At 41.7% G+C, this 18,568-nt stretch overlaps 2 protein-coding genes across 3 annotated transcripts; one reads left to right on the forward strand and one right to left on the reverse strand.

Annotated features, from left to right (window-relative positions):
* Window positions 1-36: 36 nt before the first annotated feature.
* Window positions 37-11,156, reverse strand: LOC115153231 (survival of motor neuron-related-splicing factor 30). 2 transcript variants are annotated; one of them, XM_029698445.1, is made up of 6 exons: window positions 11,024-11,156; window positions 5,955-6,074; window positions 5,654-5,796; window positions 5,193-5,348; window positions 4,899-5,052; window positions 37-869 (listed from the first exon to the last, which is right to left on the reverse strand). In XM_029698445.1, the coding sequence occupies exons 2-6, from the start codon at window positions 6,072-6,074 to the stop codon at window positions 732-734; spliced, it is 711 nt and encodes a 236-aa protein (XP_029554305.1). In that variant the 5' UTR covers window positions 11,024-11,156; the 3' UTR covers window positions 37-731. The 2 variants fall into 2 exon arrangements, with proteins under 2 accessions (XP_029554305.1, XP_029554306.1); XM_029698446.1 differs by lacking the exon at window positions 11,024-11,156 and adding an exon at window positions 10,380-10,428.
* A 2,599-nt stretch (window positions 11,157-13,755) lies between these two features.
* On the forward strand, window positions 13,756-15,879 carry LOC115152645 (alpha-2A adrenergic receptor-like). Its single transcript, XM_029697400.1, has one exon. It carries the CDS (start codon window positions 14,119-14,121, stop codon window positions 15,388-15,390), a length of 1,272 nt encoding a protein of 423 aa, XP_029553260.1. The 5' UTR covers window positions 13,756-14,118; the 3' UTR covers window positions 15,391-15,879.
* The last annotated feature ends 2,689 nt before the right edge of the window (window positions 15,880-18,568 follow it).

Consider the following 18,568-nt stretch of genomic DNA (forward strand, 5'->3'; position numbering starts at 1 on the left):
CAGAGACAAAACCTCAGAATAAATCACACAAACATGAAGATTTAATAGGAGAATCCACAACTCATCCCTGATTTTATTTAAAAAAAAAGCTTATATCACCAGCAGTGGCATAAGGTCATTGACATACATCACAGAACAAAGACGGTATAAAATACATTACTGCCATCTGGAGGAACTGTGTTGAACAACATTCAGTACCAATATGAACAATTCTTCACAATTAAGTTAAGGCCCAAGTTCAGGGAAAAATGAGAGGAACATCTTACCTCTAAACAAAAAACAATTTGTTTCCCTGTAAATGTACAAAACTGAGATGTAAAATTAGCTTTATATGACTTGCTTTAAAAAGGGTCTTATCACTAAATCGTAAAAATTTATATTATAGTCTAGTTCAACCTGAAAAATCGATAATAAATGTGTAACATTGAAAACATGGAAATACTTTTTTGGCCTTTGTTGCATTCAGAAGGATACAGCAACCCAGACTAATTTCACCACAACCATTATTTGTGCTGCAACTCCATTACAGTGGTCATTTATTTTATTATGAATTCTGCTGTTCTGTGTGATATACTGGTAAGGACAATTTCCCAATGAGGCAACCAATGGTGAGCAAGCAATTTGTTTCAAAGCTCCTTTACTGGGGTAACCCAAACCATATAAACACAACGGTAAGCAATGATCTTGCTTCTATACAATAGGATACTTTTACACCAAGATAAAATGTTCAGTCACTGTGGCATTAGATGCCTGACGTTATATTTGGATGTGTCGTGATACGTGGTCATGGGTTTGTCTGCAATGCCACATGTTCCTACTCCCACCTTTCCGTTTACACTCTCCGGCGATGCAAATATACTCCTCTTCACCTTCAACAGACAATGGAAATCTCAGTAAGACTATTTGTGATGGTACTTCTCCTGCAAAAAAGCAACAGCTGAAAATGTGCAAATAACATTTGAAAAGTTACTTAATTTAACACGAAGCGCAGACAGTCATTTTGATTTCATATGAATTTAAAATGGTAATACCTCTGCAATTTTTTAAGTCATGTCCACCTCCATCCTTAAATAGACTTATTTAGGAATATTCAACAATGACATTGTTAAAATTTTGATTACAAAAAGATCGTGTTATAAGCAGGAAGACGTCATTTTCTCTCCTGTCCTTCCTTCACATGAGAGTTCACTGCCCATCTGATTATAGCCCATCGAAACTACAGCTAAACTATATCTAAACCAACTTACCACAGACATTTTATCTTGCTTAACTAGGCAAGTCAGTTAAGAACAAATTCTTATTTACAATGACGACCTACACCGGCCAAACCCGGACGACGCTGGGCCAATTGTGTGCCGCCCTATGGGACTCACAATCATGGCCGGTTGTGATACAGCCTGGTTGTAACAAGATTAAATTGACAGAAGTCTGATGGGTGACCATATTATCAATTGTCAATGAAGAAACTCATGAACAGCGAGGCTTGTGTAATTGACAAAGAGAACAGAGCTTAGCAAAAAGCTACTTTTCCAAATTATCTTACAGAGAGGTTCATGCAGCTCAGATGAATATTACCCATCAGAGAGCATATCTATGGTTTCAAGAAAACTAACTTTTCCCAAAACTCAAATTTGAGTGGATGGGCTGGGCTGTATTTCTAAATATAACTTTTCCCATGAATAACTAAGAATCCATGCTTTCAACATGTGAGCACTCCCTGCAACATATTGCCTAGGCTACAAAGCAATGTAGCTTTGGTAACATGGTAACATGACATTTAAAATATGCTATTCTGTTCTTTTAAAATGCCTTGTCTTAGGATCATAATGTTTCTTAAAGGCCCAGTGCAGTCAAAAGTGTTTTTCCTTTGTTTTATATACATTTCTGAAATATAAGGATGGAATAATACTGTGAAAAGTATAATGCCCTTTTAGCGTAAGAACTATTTGAAAAGACCACCTGAAATTTCAGAATGTTTTGGTGGGATTTTTGGCCTGCCTGGTGACATCAACAGGCAGTAAATTAGTTAATCAACCAATACGAAAGAGTTCCAAAACTCTCTGCCAATAACAGCTAATTTCTAGTTTTCCCCTCCCACTAAGACATACCTAGCAAAATTCTTTCTTGAGAAATTGCTCTTTGCTAAGACGCTATTTTTGACCATTTTAACTGAAAACAATCACAGTAAGATCATTAATTAATTATTTGACATTGAGGTAAAAACAGCTGCATTGGACCTTTAAGACATGCTACAAAAAAAAAATGGATTTCTTTGCGATGGATATAACACTGAATTGTGGTGTTTGCGTTTTCGTTTTTAATGTACAGGAACTCAAATCTTTTTGTTCACCCGACCTTGAATACCTCAATCAAATGCCGACCGCATTATCTCCTGAGAGAATTCTCTTCGGTCATCATCACAGCCGTGTATATTCCCCCTCAAGCCGATACCATGACGGCTCTCAAGGAACTCCACTGGACTTTATGCAAACTGGAAACCGCATATCCTGAGACCGCATTTATTGTAGCTGCATTTATAAAGCAAATCTGAGGAAAACACTAGCAAAGATCTATCAACACGTCGCCCACTCCAATCGTGCTTCAAAAACTATCGACCATTGCTACTCTCCCTTCGGGGTCGGCTACAAGTCCTGCCCCACCCTCCCTTCGGCAAATCAGATCACACCTACGTCCTGCTCCTCCCTTCCTATAGGCAGAAACCCAAACAGGAAGTACCCATGGTAAGGTCCGTTCAATGCCGGTCTGACCAATCGGAATCCATGCTTCAAGATTGTTTTGATCACATGGACTGGGATATGTTCCAGGTTGCCTCTGAGAATAACATTGACATGGTGACTGAGTTCTTCAGGAAGTGTATAGGGGATGTTGTTCCCACTGTGACAATTAAAACCTATTCAAACCAAAAAACGTGGTTAGATGGCAAGACACTGACGTCTTGCTCCCGTACATGCTAAACACCTTCTTCACCCGCTTCAAGGGAAACACAGTGGGTCACCACTGCTCCTGTGGACTGTGAGCTCTCGTTCTCCATGGCCGACGTGAGTAAGACATTTAAGCATGTTAACCCTCGCAAGGCTGCTGGCCCAGACGGCATCCCTAGCCGCGTCCTCAGAGAATGCACAGACCAGCTGGCTGGAGTGTTTACGGACATATTCAATCTCTCCCTATCCCAGTCTGCTGTCCCCACTTGCTTCAAGACGTCCACCATTGTTCTTGTAACCAAGAAAGCAAAGGTAACTAAATGATTATTACCCCGCTGCACTCACTTCTGTCATCTTGAAGTGCTTTGAGAGGCTAGTTAAGGATCATATCGCCACCTTAACCAACACCCTAGACCCACTGCAATTTGCATATCGCCCCAATAGATCCACGGATGACGCAATCACCATCGCACTGCACACTGCCCTATCCCATCTGAACAACAGGAATACTTATGTAAGAATGATGTTAATTGTCTACAGCTCAATACCATAGTACCCACCAAGCTTATCATTAAGCTCGGGGCCCTGGGTCTGAACCCCACCCTGTGCAACTGGGTCCTGGACTTTGACAGGCCGCCCCCAGGTGGTCGCCACTACACTGATCCTCAACACCAGGGCCCCCACAAGGGTGCGTACTCAGCCCCTTCCTGTTCCTCCTGTTCCAACTCAAAAATCAAGTTGACAGACGACACAACAGTGGTAGGCCTGATTACCAACAAATACAAGACAGCATACAGAGAGGTGGTGAGGGCCCTGGCAGAGTGGTGCCAGGAAAATATCCTCCCTTCAACAAAACGAAGGAGCTGATCGTGGACTTCGGGAGATAGCAGAGGGAGCACGCCCCCATCCACATCGACGGGGCCCGAGTGGAGGTGGTGAAAAGCTTCAAGTTCCTCGGCGTACACATCACTGACAAAATGAAATGGTCAACACAGTGTGGTGAATTTCTTCAGGCAGCTGAAGAAATTTGGCTTGGCCCCTAAGATCCTGACAAACTTTCACAGATGCACCATTAAGATCATCGTCTGGTACGCAGTCTACCCAATAGAGCAACAGGGGCACACTGCCTGCGCTCCAGGACATTTACAGCACCCAGTGTCACAGAAAGACCAAGGAGATCATCAAGGACCTCAGCTAACCAAGCCATGGCCTGTTCACCCCGTTACCATCCAGAAGGCGAGGTCAGTACAGGTGCATCAAAGCTGGGGCTGAGAGACTGGAAAAACAGCTTCTATCTCAAGGCCATCAGATTGTTAGACAGTGACAACTAGCCAGCCCCCTGAATTTTAGTCACCATCACTAGACAGCTACCACCCGGGCACTCTACCATGCACCTTAGAGGCTGCTGCCCTATGTACATAGTCATGGAACACTGGTCGCTTTAAATAATGTTTACATACTGTTTTACCCACTTCATATGTATATACTGTATTCTAGTCAAGGCCTATCCTATTTAACTATTGCTGTACACATACTATTCTTCAGATGACGTACTACATATTCTATTCATATTGTCTCTTCATCCCATACCCACTAGAATTGCTTGTCCTAATATTGCCTAATTCCATTCTTTTACTTTTTAGATTTGTGTGTATCATTGTGTATTGTTAGCTATTACTGCACTTTATTTCGCTAAACCCACAATAACAAAGCTAAATATGTGAATGCGACAAATAACCTTTGATTTCATTTACTGAAAATTATTTTGTATTCTTTGAGGGGGAAAATGCATATTCCAATGTTACCTAAGATCTTCATAAAAACACTATTTTTGCAATAGAATATATGAAATGTATTTATTAGACTGTTAGGATGTTATTGGCTCAGAACGGGATGGCTCAAGGCCCGGCATTTCTGGTGTGTGAAGTAGATGAATATGCAAATGAATGAATATACCTGTCCTTTCTTGTTCTTGTTATAGGCCTTGTTGTTAAAACTCTGCCACTTGGATTTCTGGTCTTCTCGCTCCTGTTCCAGCTCCTTCATCCTCAGCACCTTCTTCTGGGCCTTCTTCTTCTTGTACTCCCTCTGGTCTGCTATCTGCTCCTTCCTGTCATGGCGCACACACCCACACAAAGTTACAATTTTAGATCAGCCATGGACTCTTCTGGACATCAAGAAATGGAAACAAGGGAAACTCCTGACCCAACACAGGACCTATTTCATTAACATATACATTGTCTCTCCTACCTGGACTTGGATTTCCCGTCATCCTCAGAGTGCTTGCCCTCCTCGGCAGGTTTGAGGTTCTGCAGTGGCACCACCTCTGCGTTCCCGTAGCCGGAGAAGGTGATGGCCGCCGTGCCATTCTCGCCGTCTATCTCCTCAATCTCAGCTTCATACACCCTGTCAAAGAATCCCGTCTGTAAGCAGGTGAGTACAAGCAAGACTCAAGCCCTACTACACAATTATAAAGAATTACAGATTCTGAGAGTTTCTGTTATTGTTCTTATTCATGGGCTAGGCCCTTCTTGCAAAATAGTCTTGTCATGTCCATCACTGAACAAATACATTTGAATAGTGTAGGTCAAATGAAGTCAAGACTCTATATGTGCAAGCAAGACGAACAAAGATGGCATTGTAAAATTGGTAACGTAACAGTTGAATATTCAGGTTGACTATGGACTGAGGAGCTTCTGGGTGATACTCACTGTCCATCCTGACTCCACACAGTCATACACCTGTCCCCAACGCTCCACCTGTGTTTCAGGGGGGCTGCATCTGAGCTGTTGGCACTAGCAGTACCTTCGGAGGGCTGCGACGTCAGGAGGTCTTTTGTTAAGTCTATGACTTCCTGTGAAGGATACGTCATTGAGGTCATTCAATTCCTGGATAATAATCGCATTTGAAAACAGACACACTAAGAAACATATTGACACTCAATGATGTAAAAATGATGTAAAATCGAAAATGTTCATGGCCAATACAGGTGACACATGGCTAACTAGTTACCCATAAGTCTTTCTGTAATTTGAGAAGGTCTTCATTGTCAGGATCGGTTGATAAGGCGGCTTCCACTTGTTGCAACTGTGCTTTGTAGCTGCCCAACTGTTTCAACAAATCCTCTGACATCTGAAAATTCACAATGAAAGAGTGGTAAAACAATACAGTAAAACAATACAGTTGAAACAAAGCAATGATAGCAAATAACAAGCACACATAGCTCAATAACATCATTAAGTGTTGCACATCATAGAGAACTGTTACTAGAGGTCGACCAATTATGATTTTTCAATGCGGATACGGATTATTGGAGGACCAAAAAAAGCCGATATTTGTAATAATAATATATAATTTGTAATAATGACAATTACAACTATACTGAATGAACACTTTTATTTTAACTTAATATAATACATGTATAACATATTTAGTCTGAAATAAATAATGAAACATGTTCAATTTGGTTTAAATAATGCAAAAACACAGTGTTGGAGAAGAAAGTAAAAGTGCAATATGTGCCATGTAAAAAAGCTAACGTTTAAGTCCCTTGCTCAGAACATGAGAACATATGAAAGCTGGTGGCTCAATATTCCCAGTTCTTCAATACTCCCAGTTAAGTTTTAGGTTGTAGTTATTATAGGAATTATGACACGTCAACTATTTCTCTACACCATTTGTATTTCATATACCTTTGACTATTGGATGTTCTTATAGGCACTTTAGTATTGCCAGCCTAATCTCAGGAGTTGATAGGCTTGAAGTCATAAACAGCGCTGTGCTTCAAGCATTGCTAAGAGCTGCTGGCAAACGCAGTAAAGTGCTGTTTGAATGAATGCTTACGAGCCTGCTGCTGCTTACCATTGCTCAGTCAGACTGCTCTATCAAATCATAGACTTAATAATAAAGACACAGAAATACGAGCCTTAGGTCATTACTATGGTCAAATACGGAAACTATCATTTCGAAAAAACTAAACGTTTATTCTTTCAGTGAAATACGGAACCGTTCCGTATTTTATCAAACAGGTGGCAACCCCAAGTCTAGATATTGCTGTTACATTACACAACCTTCAATGTTATGTTATAATTATGTAAAATTCTGGCAAATGAATTACGGTCACACAGTTCACAACGAGCCAGGCGGCCCAAACTGTTGCATATACCATGACACAATTTCCCTAGTCAATATTGCCTGCTAACATGAATTTCTTTTAACTAAATATGCAGGTTTAAAAAATATACTTCTGTGTATTGATTTTAAGAAAAGGCATTGATGTTCATGGTTAGGTACATTTGTGCAATGACTGTGCTTTTTTCGGCAATGCGCTTTTGTTAAATCCTCACCTGTTTGGCGAAGTTGAAGTAGGCTGTGATTCGATGATAAATTAACAGGCAGCGCATTGATTAAATCCAACGCAGGACAAGCTAGTTAACTTAGTAATATCATCAACCATGTGTAGTTAACTAGTGATTATGTGAAGATTGATTGTTTTTTTTATAAGATAAGTTTAGTGCTAGCTAGCAAAATACCTTGGCTTCTTGCAGCCACAAGGTCCTTTTGACGCTGCACTCGCGTAACAGGTGGTCAGCCTGCCACAGTTTCCTCATGGATTGCAATGTAATCGGCCATAATCGGCATCAAAAAAGGCCGATTACCGATTGTTATGAAAACTTGAAAATCGGCCCTAATTAAAATCGGTCGACCTCTAATTGTTACGTTACCTAACAAAGGGCAAAAGGGCTCTGTGGATAAAAGCCGTTTAGCTTTCATACCAGCTGTGTGATCAAGCTGTCCGTAGCCAATGTGAGCAAGACCTTTAAGCAGGTCAACATCCATGAAGCCGCAGGGCCAGACGGATTACCAAGACGTGCGCGGGCCAACTGGCAAGTGTCAGTTGGCCCGCGCACTGATATCGTCAACCTCTCCCTGGCCGAGTCTGTACATTTACATTTACATTTAAGTCATTTAGCAGACGCTCTTATCCAGAGCGACTTACAAATTGGTGCATTCACCTATAATATCCAGTAGAACAAACACTTTACAATAGTGCATCTAAATCCTTTAAAGGGGGGGGGGTTAGAAGGATTACTTTATCCTATCCCAGGTATTCCTTAAAGAGGTGGGGTTTCAGGTGTCTCCGGAAGGTGGTGATTGACTCCGCTGTCCTGGCATCGTGAGGGAGATTGTTCCACCATTGGGGTGCCAGAGCGGCGAACAGTTTTGACTGGGCTGAGCGGGAACTGTGCTTCCTCAGAGGTAGGGAGGCGAGCAGGCCAGAGGTGGATGAACGCAGTGCCCTTGTTTGGGTGTAGGGCCTGATCAGAGCCTGAAGGTACGGAGGTGCCGTTCCCCTCACAGCTCCGTAGGCAAGCACCATGGTCTTGTAGCGGATGCGAGCTTCAACTGTAATACCTACAGGTTTCAAACAGACCACCATAGTCCCTGTACCAAAGAAAGCGAAGGTAACATGCCTAAATGATTACTGCCCCCTAGCACTCATGTCAGTAGATATGAAGTGCTTTGAAAGGCTGGTCATGGCTCACATCGACACCATCAACCCAGAAACCCTAGACCCACTACAAGTCGCATACTGCCCCAACAGATCCACAGATGACACAATCTCAAATCGCACTCCACACTGCCCTTTCCCACCTGGACAAAAGGAATACCTGTGAGAGAATGCTGTTCATTGACTATAGCTCAGCGTTCAACACCATAGTGCCTACAAAGCTCATCAAGCTAAAGACCCTGGGACTAAACACCTCCCTCTGCAACTGGAACCTGGACTTCCTGACGGGCAGCCCAAGGTGGTAAGGTTAGACAATAACATATCTGCCAAGCTGATCCGCAACACTGGGGCCTCTCAGGGGTCTGTGCTTAGTCCTGTACACCCTGTTCACCCACAACTGCATGGCCAAGCACGACTCCAACACCATCAACTTTGCTGACGACAACAGTGGTAGGCCTGATCACCGACAACGATGAGACAGCCTATAGGGAGGAGGTCAGAGACCTGGCAGTGTGGTGCGAGGACAACAACCTCTCCCTCAATGTGATACAGACAAAGGAGCTGATTGTGAACTATAAGAAAAGGAGGGCCGAACAGGCCCCCATTAACATGGACGAGACTGAAGTGGAACGCGTCGAGAGTTTCAAAGTCCTTGGTCTCCACATCACCAACAAACTATCATGGTCCAAACACACCAAGACAGTTGTGAAGAGGGCACGAAAACACCTTTTCCCCCTCAGGACTGAAAAGATTTGGCATGGGTCCCCAGATCCTCAAAAAGTTCTACAGCTGCACCATCCAGAGCATCCTGACCGGTTGCATCACCGCCTGATATGGCAACTACTCGGTATCTGACCATAAGGCGCTAGAGGGTAGTGAGTACGGCCCAGTACATCACTGGGGCCAAGCTTCCTAACATCCAGGACCTATATACTAGGCGATGGGTGTCAGAGGAAGGCCCAAAAAAAAAAAAATCGGCACCCAAGTGATTATTCTCTCCACTACCGCCCAGCAAGCAGTAACGAGACGCCAAGTCTAGGATCAAAAGGCTCCTTAACAGTTTCTACTCCCATGCAATAAGACTGGTGAACAATTAATCAAATGGCCACCCGGACAATTTACATTGACCGCCCTTTGTTGTTAGCGCGTAGCAGCAGTGTTATCTATCGTCTATGTATAGTCACTTTACAAATTATCTCGATTAACCTGTACCCCTGCATATTGACTCTGTACCGGTACCCCCTGTATATAGCCTCATTATTGTTATGTAATTTTCTTGTTACTTTTTGATTTGATTATTTTACTTTATTTATTTAGACAACATTTTCTTAACTATTTCTTGAACTGCCTGCATTGTTGGTTATGGGCTTGTAAGTAAGCATTTAATGGTAAGGTGTTGTAGTCAGCGCATGTGACAAATAACATTTGATATAGGAAAGGGCCTTCCCCAAACTGTTGCCACAAAGTTGGGAGCACAGAATAGTTTAGAATATCATTGTAAGCTGTAACGTTAAAATTTCCCTTCACCGGAACTAAGGAGCCTCAACCGAACTATGAAAAACAGCGCCAGACCATTATTCCTCCTCCACCAAACTTTACAGTCGGGAAGGTAGCGCCCTCCTGGCATCCGCCAAATCCAGATTTGTCCGTCAGACTGCTAGAAGGCGAAGCATGATACCTCACTCCAGTGAACGAGTTTCCACTGCTCTAGAGTCCAATGGTGGCGAGCTTTACACCACTCCAGCCAACGCTTGGCATTGCACATGGTGATCTTAGGCTTGTATGCGGCTGCTTGGCCATGGGGACCCATTTCATGAACAGTTTTTGTGCTGAAGTTGCTTCGGTAGAGTGTTGCAACCGAGGATAGACGATTTTTAGATGCTACGCACTTCAGCACTCCCATTGTGTGAGTTTGTGTGGCTTACCACTACTCGTCTGAGCCGCTGTTGCTCTCAGATGTTTCCGCTTCACAATAACAGCACTTACAGTTGACCGGGGCAGCTCTAGCTGGCTAGAAATTTGACAATCTGACTTGTTGGAAAGGTGGCATCCTATGACTACGACATTTGATAGTCACTGAGCTCTTCAGTATGGGCCATTCTACTGCCAATGTTTGACTGTGGAGATTGCATGGCTGTGTGCTCGATTTTATACGCCGGTCAGCAACGAGTGTGGCTGAAATAGTCGAATAAACTAATTTGAAGGGGTGTCTGCATACTTTTGGCCATGTGTAGCTACACAACAAATTCCAGCTAGCTAGTTAGCTTAATTGGCTATCTGGCGTAGCTAGTTACATTTCGGTGGAGGGTTAACACATTTTCAGCACTCGTTTCTCAGGTAACTAACGTTAGTTCTCTTTATTTCCTTACTCTGATAGGTATCAAATCTAGCTATCGACTTTCAAATAGGCATCGCTAGCAAGAATGTCAGCTAACTAACGTTACCGCTAGATAGCTAACGTTAGTTAATTAGTAGGCCATCATCACAACACAGTGACAGCCGGCATCCAGTGCCATTTTTGCAAAAGAAAACACATTCAAAACAGCTAAATGTTCATTAATAATCTTACCTTTCTGTATTTGGTTCAACTGAATAAATAAGGATATTCAGATTTTAGTGAAATAGGTTCTCATAAATCAGCAAAAATAAATATCTTAAAAATAAACCGGAAATGTCGATTTATCCTTATAACAGGTTTTTCTCGCGATAGTAGTCTGCCAAAGTGTCATATCGCTCTTTGTCAGCAGATGGGGCTTTATCCCAATAAATTCTGTCCATGGTACTTAAATGGACAATTGCTATTTGAATCGACACCCTAACGAATTCACTGTAAAAGGTCAACTCTGACTGTTACTCATAGGGTGCGTTCGTAAATTGCCTCCAGTGTGCCAGAGTGCGCTCTGGGTCGGTCGTAAATTCAAATTTTCCCGTTCGTAAATTAAGAGTGTTTCACTCTCGGTGTACACACTGGACACTCTGGTGGAGGAGTAGGGTTGATCAGAGCGTTCTGACCTCACAACGGCAGTCAAGCACTCAAGCTAACTGGCTAAATTTGGCTAGTTTGGTAGCTACTTCCAGACACAAATGAGCAACACAACGAGAGCACACCTCACGCTGACCATTGTACTTACCATAGCATAGGTGGTAAGACTGTTTTCGTGTTACCTAGAGCATTGGTGACTGTAACTGCAGCTGAATGGCGTTTTTGGTTTTGCCGTCTATGGACACCGATCATATTCAGCGGTGTTGTGTGTATGTAAATTAATCAGTTATTCTGCGCTCTGGCACATTCAGACAAGAGTGCTCAGAAATCGGAGTAGATAGCCAGAGTGAATTTACGAACGCACAGTTATTCTATAATATGTTGGGTGCGTTCGTAAATTCCATATGGAGTGCCAGAGTGCGCTCTGGGCGTTTTGAATTCAGAGCGTTGCCAGGTTGTCCATTTGTAAATTCAGAGTGTTTTGCTCCAGGAGCACCCAATCTAACTTTGGCTAGCTTGCTAGTAGCTACCTCCAGATACAAATGAGAGAGCACCTTACTCTGACCATTTTACTCCACTAGCAGAACTGGTTAGGCTGTTTTCATGTTATCTAGAGCGTTAGTGTTAATCAGTTATTCTGTGCTCTGGCACACTCAGAAGAGAGTGCTCTGAAATCGGAGTAGATTAGAGCGCATAATAATATATGAAGCTATTATTTAGGCCTACTGTTTTCAGCAATTAACTTAGGCTACTTGCTGGCATTAGCATTTTTTAACATAAAAATAAGTCAATTACAAGACGCTCTTATCCAGAGAGACTTACAGGAGCCATTAGGGTTAAGTGCCTTGCTCAAGGGCAAATCAACAGATTTTTCACCTAGTCGGCTCGGGGATTCTTGGATTAACTCAAGGTTCCTAGCGTCTCCACCGAGCCAGGTAAATCTGCTTTTAGTTTTCATGCACCGTATTACTGGAACAAAATTCAAAATGCATTTCATCTTAATGTTCTGGTGCCCTTTCGGACAATTTCAAGTATTGATTGGGGACTTATTTGTGGAGTAATGTGACTGTTTTTCTGGGTGATTTGTGATGGTTTATTTGTGCTTCCCATGACTGTGTTTTTGTATTTTAATGTGTATATACAGTGTATTCGGAGAGTATTCAGACCCCTTGACTTTTTCCACATTTTGTTATGTTACAGCCTTATTCTAAAATGTATTCAATAGTTTTTGAATCTACACACAATACCCCATAATCGCAGGGCAAAAACAGGTTTTTAGACACGTTTATCATATTTACATAAGTATTCAGACCCTTTGTACTTTGTTGAAGCACCTTCGGCAGTGATTACAGCCTTGAGTCTTCTTGGGTATGACGCTACAAGCTTGGCACACCTGTATTTGGGGAGATTCTTCCATTATTTTCTGCAGATCCTCTCAAGCTCTGTCAGGTTGGATGGGGAGTGTTGCTGCACAGCTATTTTTCAGGTCTCTCCAGAGATATTTGATCGGATTCAAGTCCAGGTTATGGCAGGCCGACTCAAAGACCTTAAAAGACTTGTCCCGAAGACACTCCTGCGTTGTCTTGGCTGTGTGCTTAGGGCCGTTGTCCTGTTGGAAGATTAACCTTCGCTCTGAAGCAGGTTTTCATCAAGGATATGTCTGTACTTGGCTCTGTTCATCTTTCCCTCGATCCTGACTAGTCTTCCAGTCCCTGCTGCTGAAAAACATCCCCACAGCATCCCCAAGGCATTTCGTTTTTTTGTTTTGAATACATTTGCAAAAATGTCTAAAAACCTATTTTTGCTTTGTCATTATGGGGTATGGTGTGTAGATTGATGAGGGAAAAAAGAATGTAATACATTTTAGAATGTGGCTGTAACGTAACAAAATGTGGAAAAAGTGAAGTATCTGAATACTTTCCGAAAGCACTGTATATAGTTTGGGTTCAATGTGTATATTTATGTAGTATATACAGGGTGCATTTGTAAAAGCGACCTAGGTCTCAATATGTCTTCCCTGTTAAAATAAAGGTTAAATTAAAAAAATAGATATATATTGGAACCAGCGACCTTTCAGTTACTGGCTCAACACTCTTAACCACTAGGCTACCCGAGATTATGAAATAAGATTACTAATATCTCATGTGGTTCATTAATAAACACTAGCCTAGATGTAGTCACAAAATACAAAATATATAGATATATCTGGAGAATATTTGGAATGACAAGGTATTTTGTCAATGTACAATTTGGAAAGCAACAATGAAACTCTTCTGTAGCTCCGATAGTAATTGGACCCCGCCCATTATTCCCACTAAGATACACTGACTAGGGAGATGAGGCTCAACACCATATAAAAAGCGGCAATCCCCTTCTCTGCCACATACATATCTGCTTCACCAACTACTGTTTCAGTGGCAGAGAAATATAATCCTGTCGATGCTATTCCATGCACAACGTGGGACAATTTGAAGTGTTTGAAGCTCGAAGGCAAGAGGATAACGAATTAATACTTTTTTCCTGAATGTGTAAATGGAGAAAACTACATTTTTGGATGCTGGAAAACAAAGGAGTAAAACCACATTTTGAGATAATTTGTATGTGAGATTGTTGATATGACATTATTTTCCCCAGTGGGCAAAAATTAAAGGCTACGTTATCGTGGGACGCTTAATTAACGAATGTGCCATAATAGTGGATTGGTTGACTTGTCTTATAAGGACCCCAGCTTCATCCTTATGGGGTGTGATAACTTGACCAACAGCAACAAGACTTTGCCTGGCAGGCTCCCTTACACTGTGCAGACTTCTGTACCTCTGACAATACTGGTGGGTATCCTTATTCTCCTCACAGTGTTTGGTAATGTCCTAGTGGTCATCGCTGTGTTCACCAGCCGGGCCCTAAGAGCCCCTCAGAACTTGTTTTTAGTGTCCTTAGCATGTGCAGACATTCTAGTGGCCACTCTGGTGATGCCCTTTTCTCTGGCTAATGAACTGATGGGATATTGGTACTTTGGTCAAGTGTGGTGTGAGATCTACCTGGCCCTGGATGTTCTGTTCTGCACCTCGTCCATCACGCATCTGTGTGCCATAAGTCTGGACAGATACTGGTCAGTCACGCAAGCCATTGAGTACAACTCGAAAAGGACACCACGCAGGATCAAATGTATAGTTTTATTCGTGTGGGTGCTGGCTGCCATTATATCATTCCCACCTCTCATTTCAATGGAGAAGGAAGGGGCCAAAGAGGAGGGTCCCACATGTAAGATCAATGAGGAGAAGTGGTACATCATATTCTCCAGCACCGCCTCATTCTTCGCCCCCTGTGTGATCATGATTCTGGTGTACGTTCGAATTTACCAGGTTGCAAAAAATAGAACCAGGGCCCCTCCGGGTGAAAGGAGAAGGGAAAACAATAATCCAGACAAAAGTCAGTATGGCTTAGTTCAGCAGGACCCCCTGGAGAGAGGGAACAGAGAAGGAGGTAGAGATGGAGTGGAGGAGGGTGAGGAGGTCAATGGAATCGACGTGGAGGAAGAGTGCTCCTCGTCTGATGGGAATGAGAACCAGTGCTCCATCAAAATGAAGCTGAGAAAGGGAAAGACCAAAGTGAGTCAGGTGAAACTAGAAGACCTTTCCCCTAAAGATTGTGATGCACAGCAGTGTGTGAAAGTGAGCCGGTGGAAAGGAAGGCAGAACAGAGAGAAGCGCTTCACCTTTGTTCTGGCTGTGGTCATGGGAGTGTTTGTTGTCTGCTGGTTCCCCTTCTTCTTCACGTATACACTCACCGCTATATGTGACTCCTGCTGTGTCCCTGAGACATTGTTCAATTTCTTCTTCTGGTTCGGATACTGCAATAGCTCGCTGAATCCAGTCATTTACACTATTTTCAACAATGACTTCAGGAGGTCTTTCAAAAAGATCCTTTGCATGAAGGATAGACGAGGGCTATGAACATACTTTTTTTGGACTAGCTACTGTTTCTTGTCTGAATACAGATTTAATTGTTTACAAGTTGGAGTCATGTACAGTTTCTCATGGACAGAAAATATACCTATTGGGAAATACTTGTTTCATCAATTTTGTACATGTGTGTCAATGTACAATAGTTTTGAGATCATTACAATCTTTAATCCCACCACATACATTTACATATATTTGACATTCCATCTTTATTACTTCATGCTATTGTAGTGAGGCAGCTGGCTTGTATCTCCATGGAGGATGCTTAATGTTATTATGTAGGCTATAATTCAGTCATGCAAAATCGATTAGCTGTGCAGATTAACAGGGAGCATATGTATGTATAATGAATAAACATATTTAAACATGTATTCAATTTTACAGTATGTTCTATCAGTGTACGTTCGTTGGGGTACCCATTGAGTTTTAGGGGTATTGTTATACATTAAGTAAATGTTCCAGAAAACAAATACTCAAACTTACAACACTGCACTCTAATCGTTTTCATTGTATTCTACTTATTGAATAAGGACAATCATGTTTCAACCACAACTGTGTTTCCTTCATGTACCATTTTGCACAGACCCACAGGAGCCAACAGAAAGAGATAACCTGGGTTCCCACGGGGCAAGATAGACTGAATCATCTACTGTGTCCTTATCAGTAGAGAGAGGAAACACCATGCCAATAATCCACCCACAATCAACAGATTTTATGGTGTATACTGTATACAGTGTATTATTTTTATAATCTTTCGCGCACAGCCTGCCAATATTCATGATGCACACAAAAGAAAAAGAGGTTATCACCTTTTTTTTTAAAGTAAAACATCAGTACATTAAGCGATGGATGTTGGATTTCTGCCATCAGAGAGAAGTTAATTATGTTAGTGATGCACATGAGTCACTGCAACCCCTGTCGATGAGCCATAGCAAAATTAACTCTATTGCTCATAAATCAAAATATGCATGCAGTTGCCTTCACTTCCCTCTTTCTGGGGTCTTGCATTTACTTTATCGCCACCATTTCAGGTATCTTGAAAAAAAAACAATAGAGGAACTCTATTGCCTTATCAATGTGACTGAAATAAAACGGGTTTCCCATACTATAACAGTAATTGTTCTGCTTACATTATCACGTAAGTGAGAATTATGCAACATGCTGTGTAACTCTCCTTACATTCATCACACAACATATTCTGTTGCTCATCAGGCTAATCGGACTAGAAATGGTCTCGGTATGAAATAAGCCTTTGTATAAAAACTTATTTGAGAATGACATATTATGAACACGAGCAGGGGAATATAGCACTGAAATCAATACGAAATGGCAGAGAATCTACAACATAAACATTACATAAAGCCCTATTCAGGAGGGCCATTGGAACATGATAAGTGTATTCTGAGGAGCCATTATCTCCTTGTGTTTCATCGTCTTCTCTCAAGTGGGTGATGAAACTCTCATCAAAACAAATTGCATTGCCTTCAAAGAGCCCCCTCCCACCAAACTACCAGTGAGAACAATGTAAATCAAATGAGAGGGAAAGTATGCCTACAAGGTAATGGCTGGCACAACAATATTGAACACAGCTCAGTTCAGCTCAGCAGAAATGATAACGCTACAGTTGCAGATATCATTAAATCCTTCCCCCAAGTCAAACAAGAAACATATCAAGAGCCAAATGTTATTGGCCCTGCACTCCAAATATTAAGGTGCATGTAATTGCATTGTGATGTAATATTCACAGCCTTATTTAGGCCGGCCTCAGTGTCAGACAGTTTCTTTGGTTAGCATTCTCTTTTCTTCTGTGGAAACGTTAGAGGCTAGTCAATTTGTTTCCCTTTGAAATTCGTTTGCTCTGGTTCTTCTAGTGTTATACTGTACAACAGAATTATGGTGGCGTTCTCATTATTAGTTTAAATATGTGTTATTTCATTTGAATGTTTTTGCCAGTGAGGAAGGCACACAGTAAAATACACACCATTAGGGATTATCATAACTCAGCTCCAACAGTCCTTTCTCCTTCCAATAGATAGAATATGCTTCAGTTGCAGCAGTTCTGCTGTTTAACATTCCTGTGGTACACATACTTGGGTTTAGCAATGTAGCCAGTCTTAAAATACAACAACTATTACTCACCAGTCACCACAGATGTTAAACTATAGACCCATCTTTGATGGATTCCCACGAACCATCTGACATATCAAGTGTACATAACAAAACCCACTGGGCACAAACTGGTTGAATCAACATTGTTTCAATGTCATTTGTAATCCTATTGTGACATGGCATTGTGACATAGCTACTGTTTTTGTGCATTTTGCGCTTGAAGACCATTAAAAACGAAAACAGATTTGAAACGGAAGTGGTCACACTTTCCCATCAGATTAGAGGGAAGATTTGTGTAGTCTGTAGTTTGCACCCCTCTCCCCATTCTGTTCCATCATCCTCCATCATCATCCTCCTGAGGCAGGTGTCAGATCTGCAGGAAATGGATCACTCATTACTTGTTTACCTCTAATGTTAAAAGCCCATTCAGTTAACAAGATAGATTGCCTCCTATCAGAGTAAAGGACCAAGGGAGAGGGCAGGAGAGAGAGAGAGCGAGAGACAGATGGAGAGACATAATGAATATATTGCCTGTGAAACTTAGATTCTCTAAAGATGTCATTTGCTTGACTTCCCAAAATCTGCAGAGGATATGGAATATATCCGAAGTCATTAGCATTCATCGTGTTTAGCTTCTGGATGTTCTTAGTTCTTTTAATCAAAATAACAACCAGGAGAATAATGAAGGCATGTGCCATGCATTGCCAGCTGTGCATACATTACAATTAAAAGTTTTGGTTGAGCAGTTTTTAACGGATACTAAAAAGGTTGAATGTGAATGCATGTATTGTCAATATCGGGTGTATGAGAGGCGAAGTCAGGTGCAGGAGAGAAGCGAAATGTAACCAAGCACACTTTATTATAGTTCCAAAATACGAGAGCACTACATAAATAAAAATGCGCTCAAAACCACGGAACATAACCAAAGTAAAGCGCGTAAATCAAACTCCACAAAAAACATGAAACAATTACACACAAAACATGATGGGAAACAGAGGGTTAAATACAAGTAGATTGATTGGAGAAATAATAACCAGGCGTGTATGGAAATAAGACAAGA

Source organism: Salmo trutta, chromosome 18 (genome assembly GCF_901001165.1).
Source record: "Salmo trutta chromosome 18, fSalTru1.1, whole genome shotgun sequence".
Lineage (NCBI taxonomy): Eukaryota > Metazoa > Chordata > Actinopteri > Salmoniformes > Salmonidae > Salmo > Salmo trutta.

Bases quoted from the DNA above. Each gene is read 5' to 3' on its own strand.
- LOC115153231 (XM_029698445.1), bottom strand. From the start codon at position 6,074: ATGTCAGAGGATTTGTTGAAACAGTTGGGCAGCTACAAAGCACAGTTG. The intron at 5,797-5,954 runs GTAACTAGTTAG...TATCCTTCACAG, and splicing joins AATTACAGAAAGACTTATGG to GAAGTCATAGACTTAACAAA. The intron at 5,349-5,653 runs GTGAGTATCACC...ATTCTTTGACAG, and splicing joins GTGTGGAGTCAGGATGGACA to GGTGTATGAAGCTGAGATTG.
- LOC115152645 (XM_029697400.1), top strand. From the start codon at position 14,119: ATGTGCCATAATAGTGGATTGGTTGACTTGTCTTATAAGGACCCCAGC.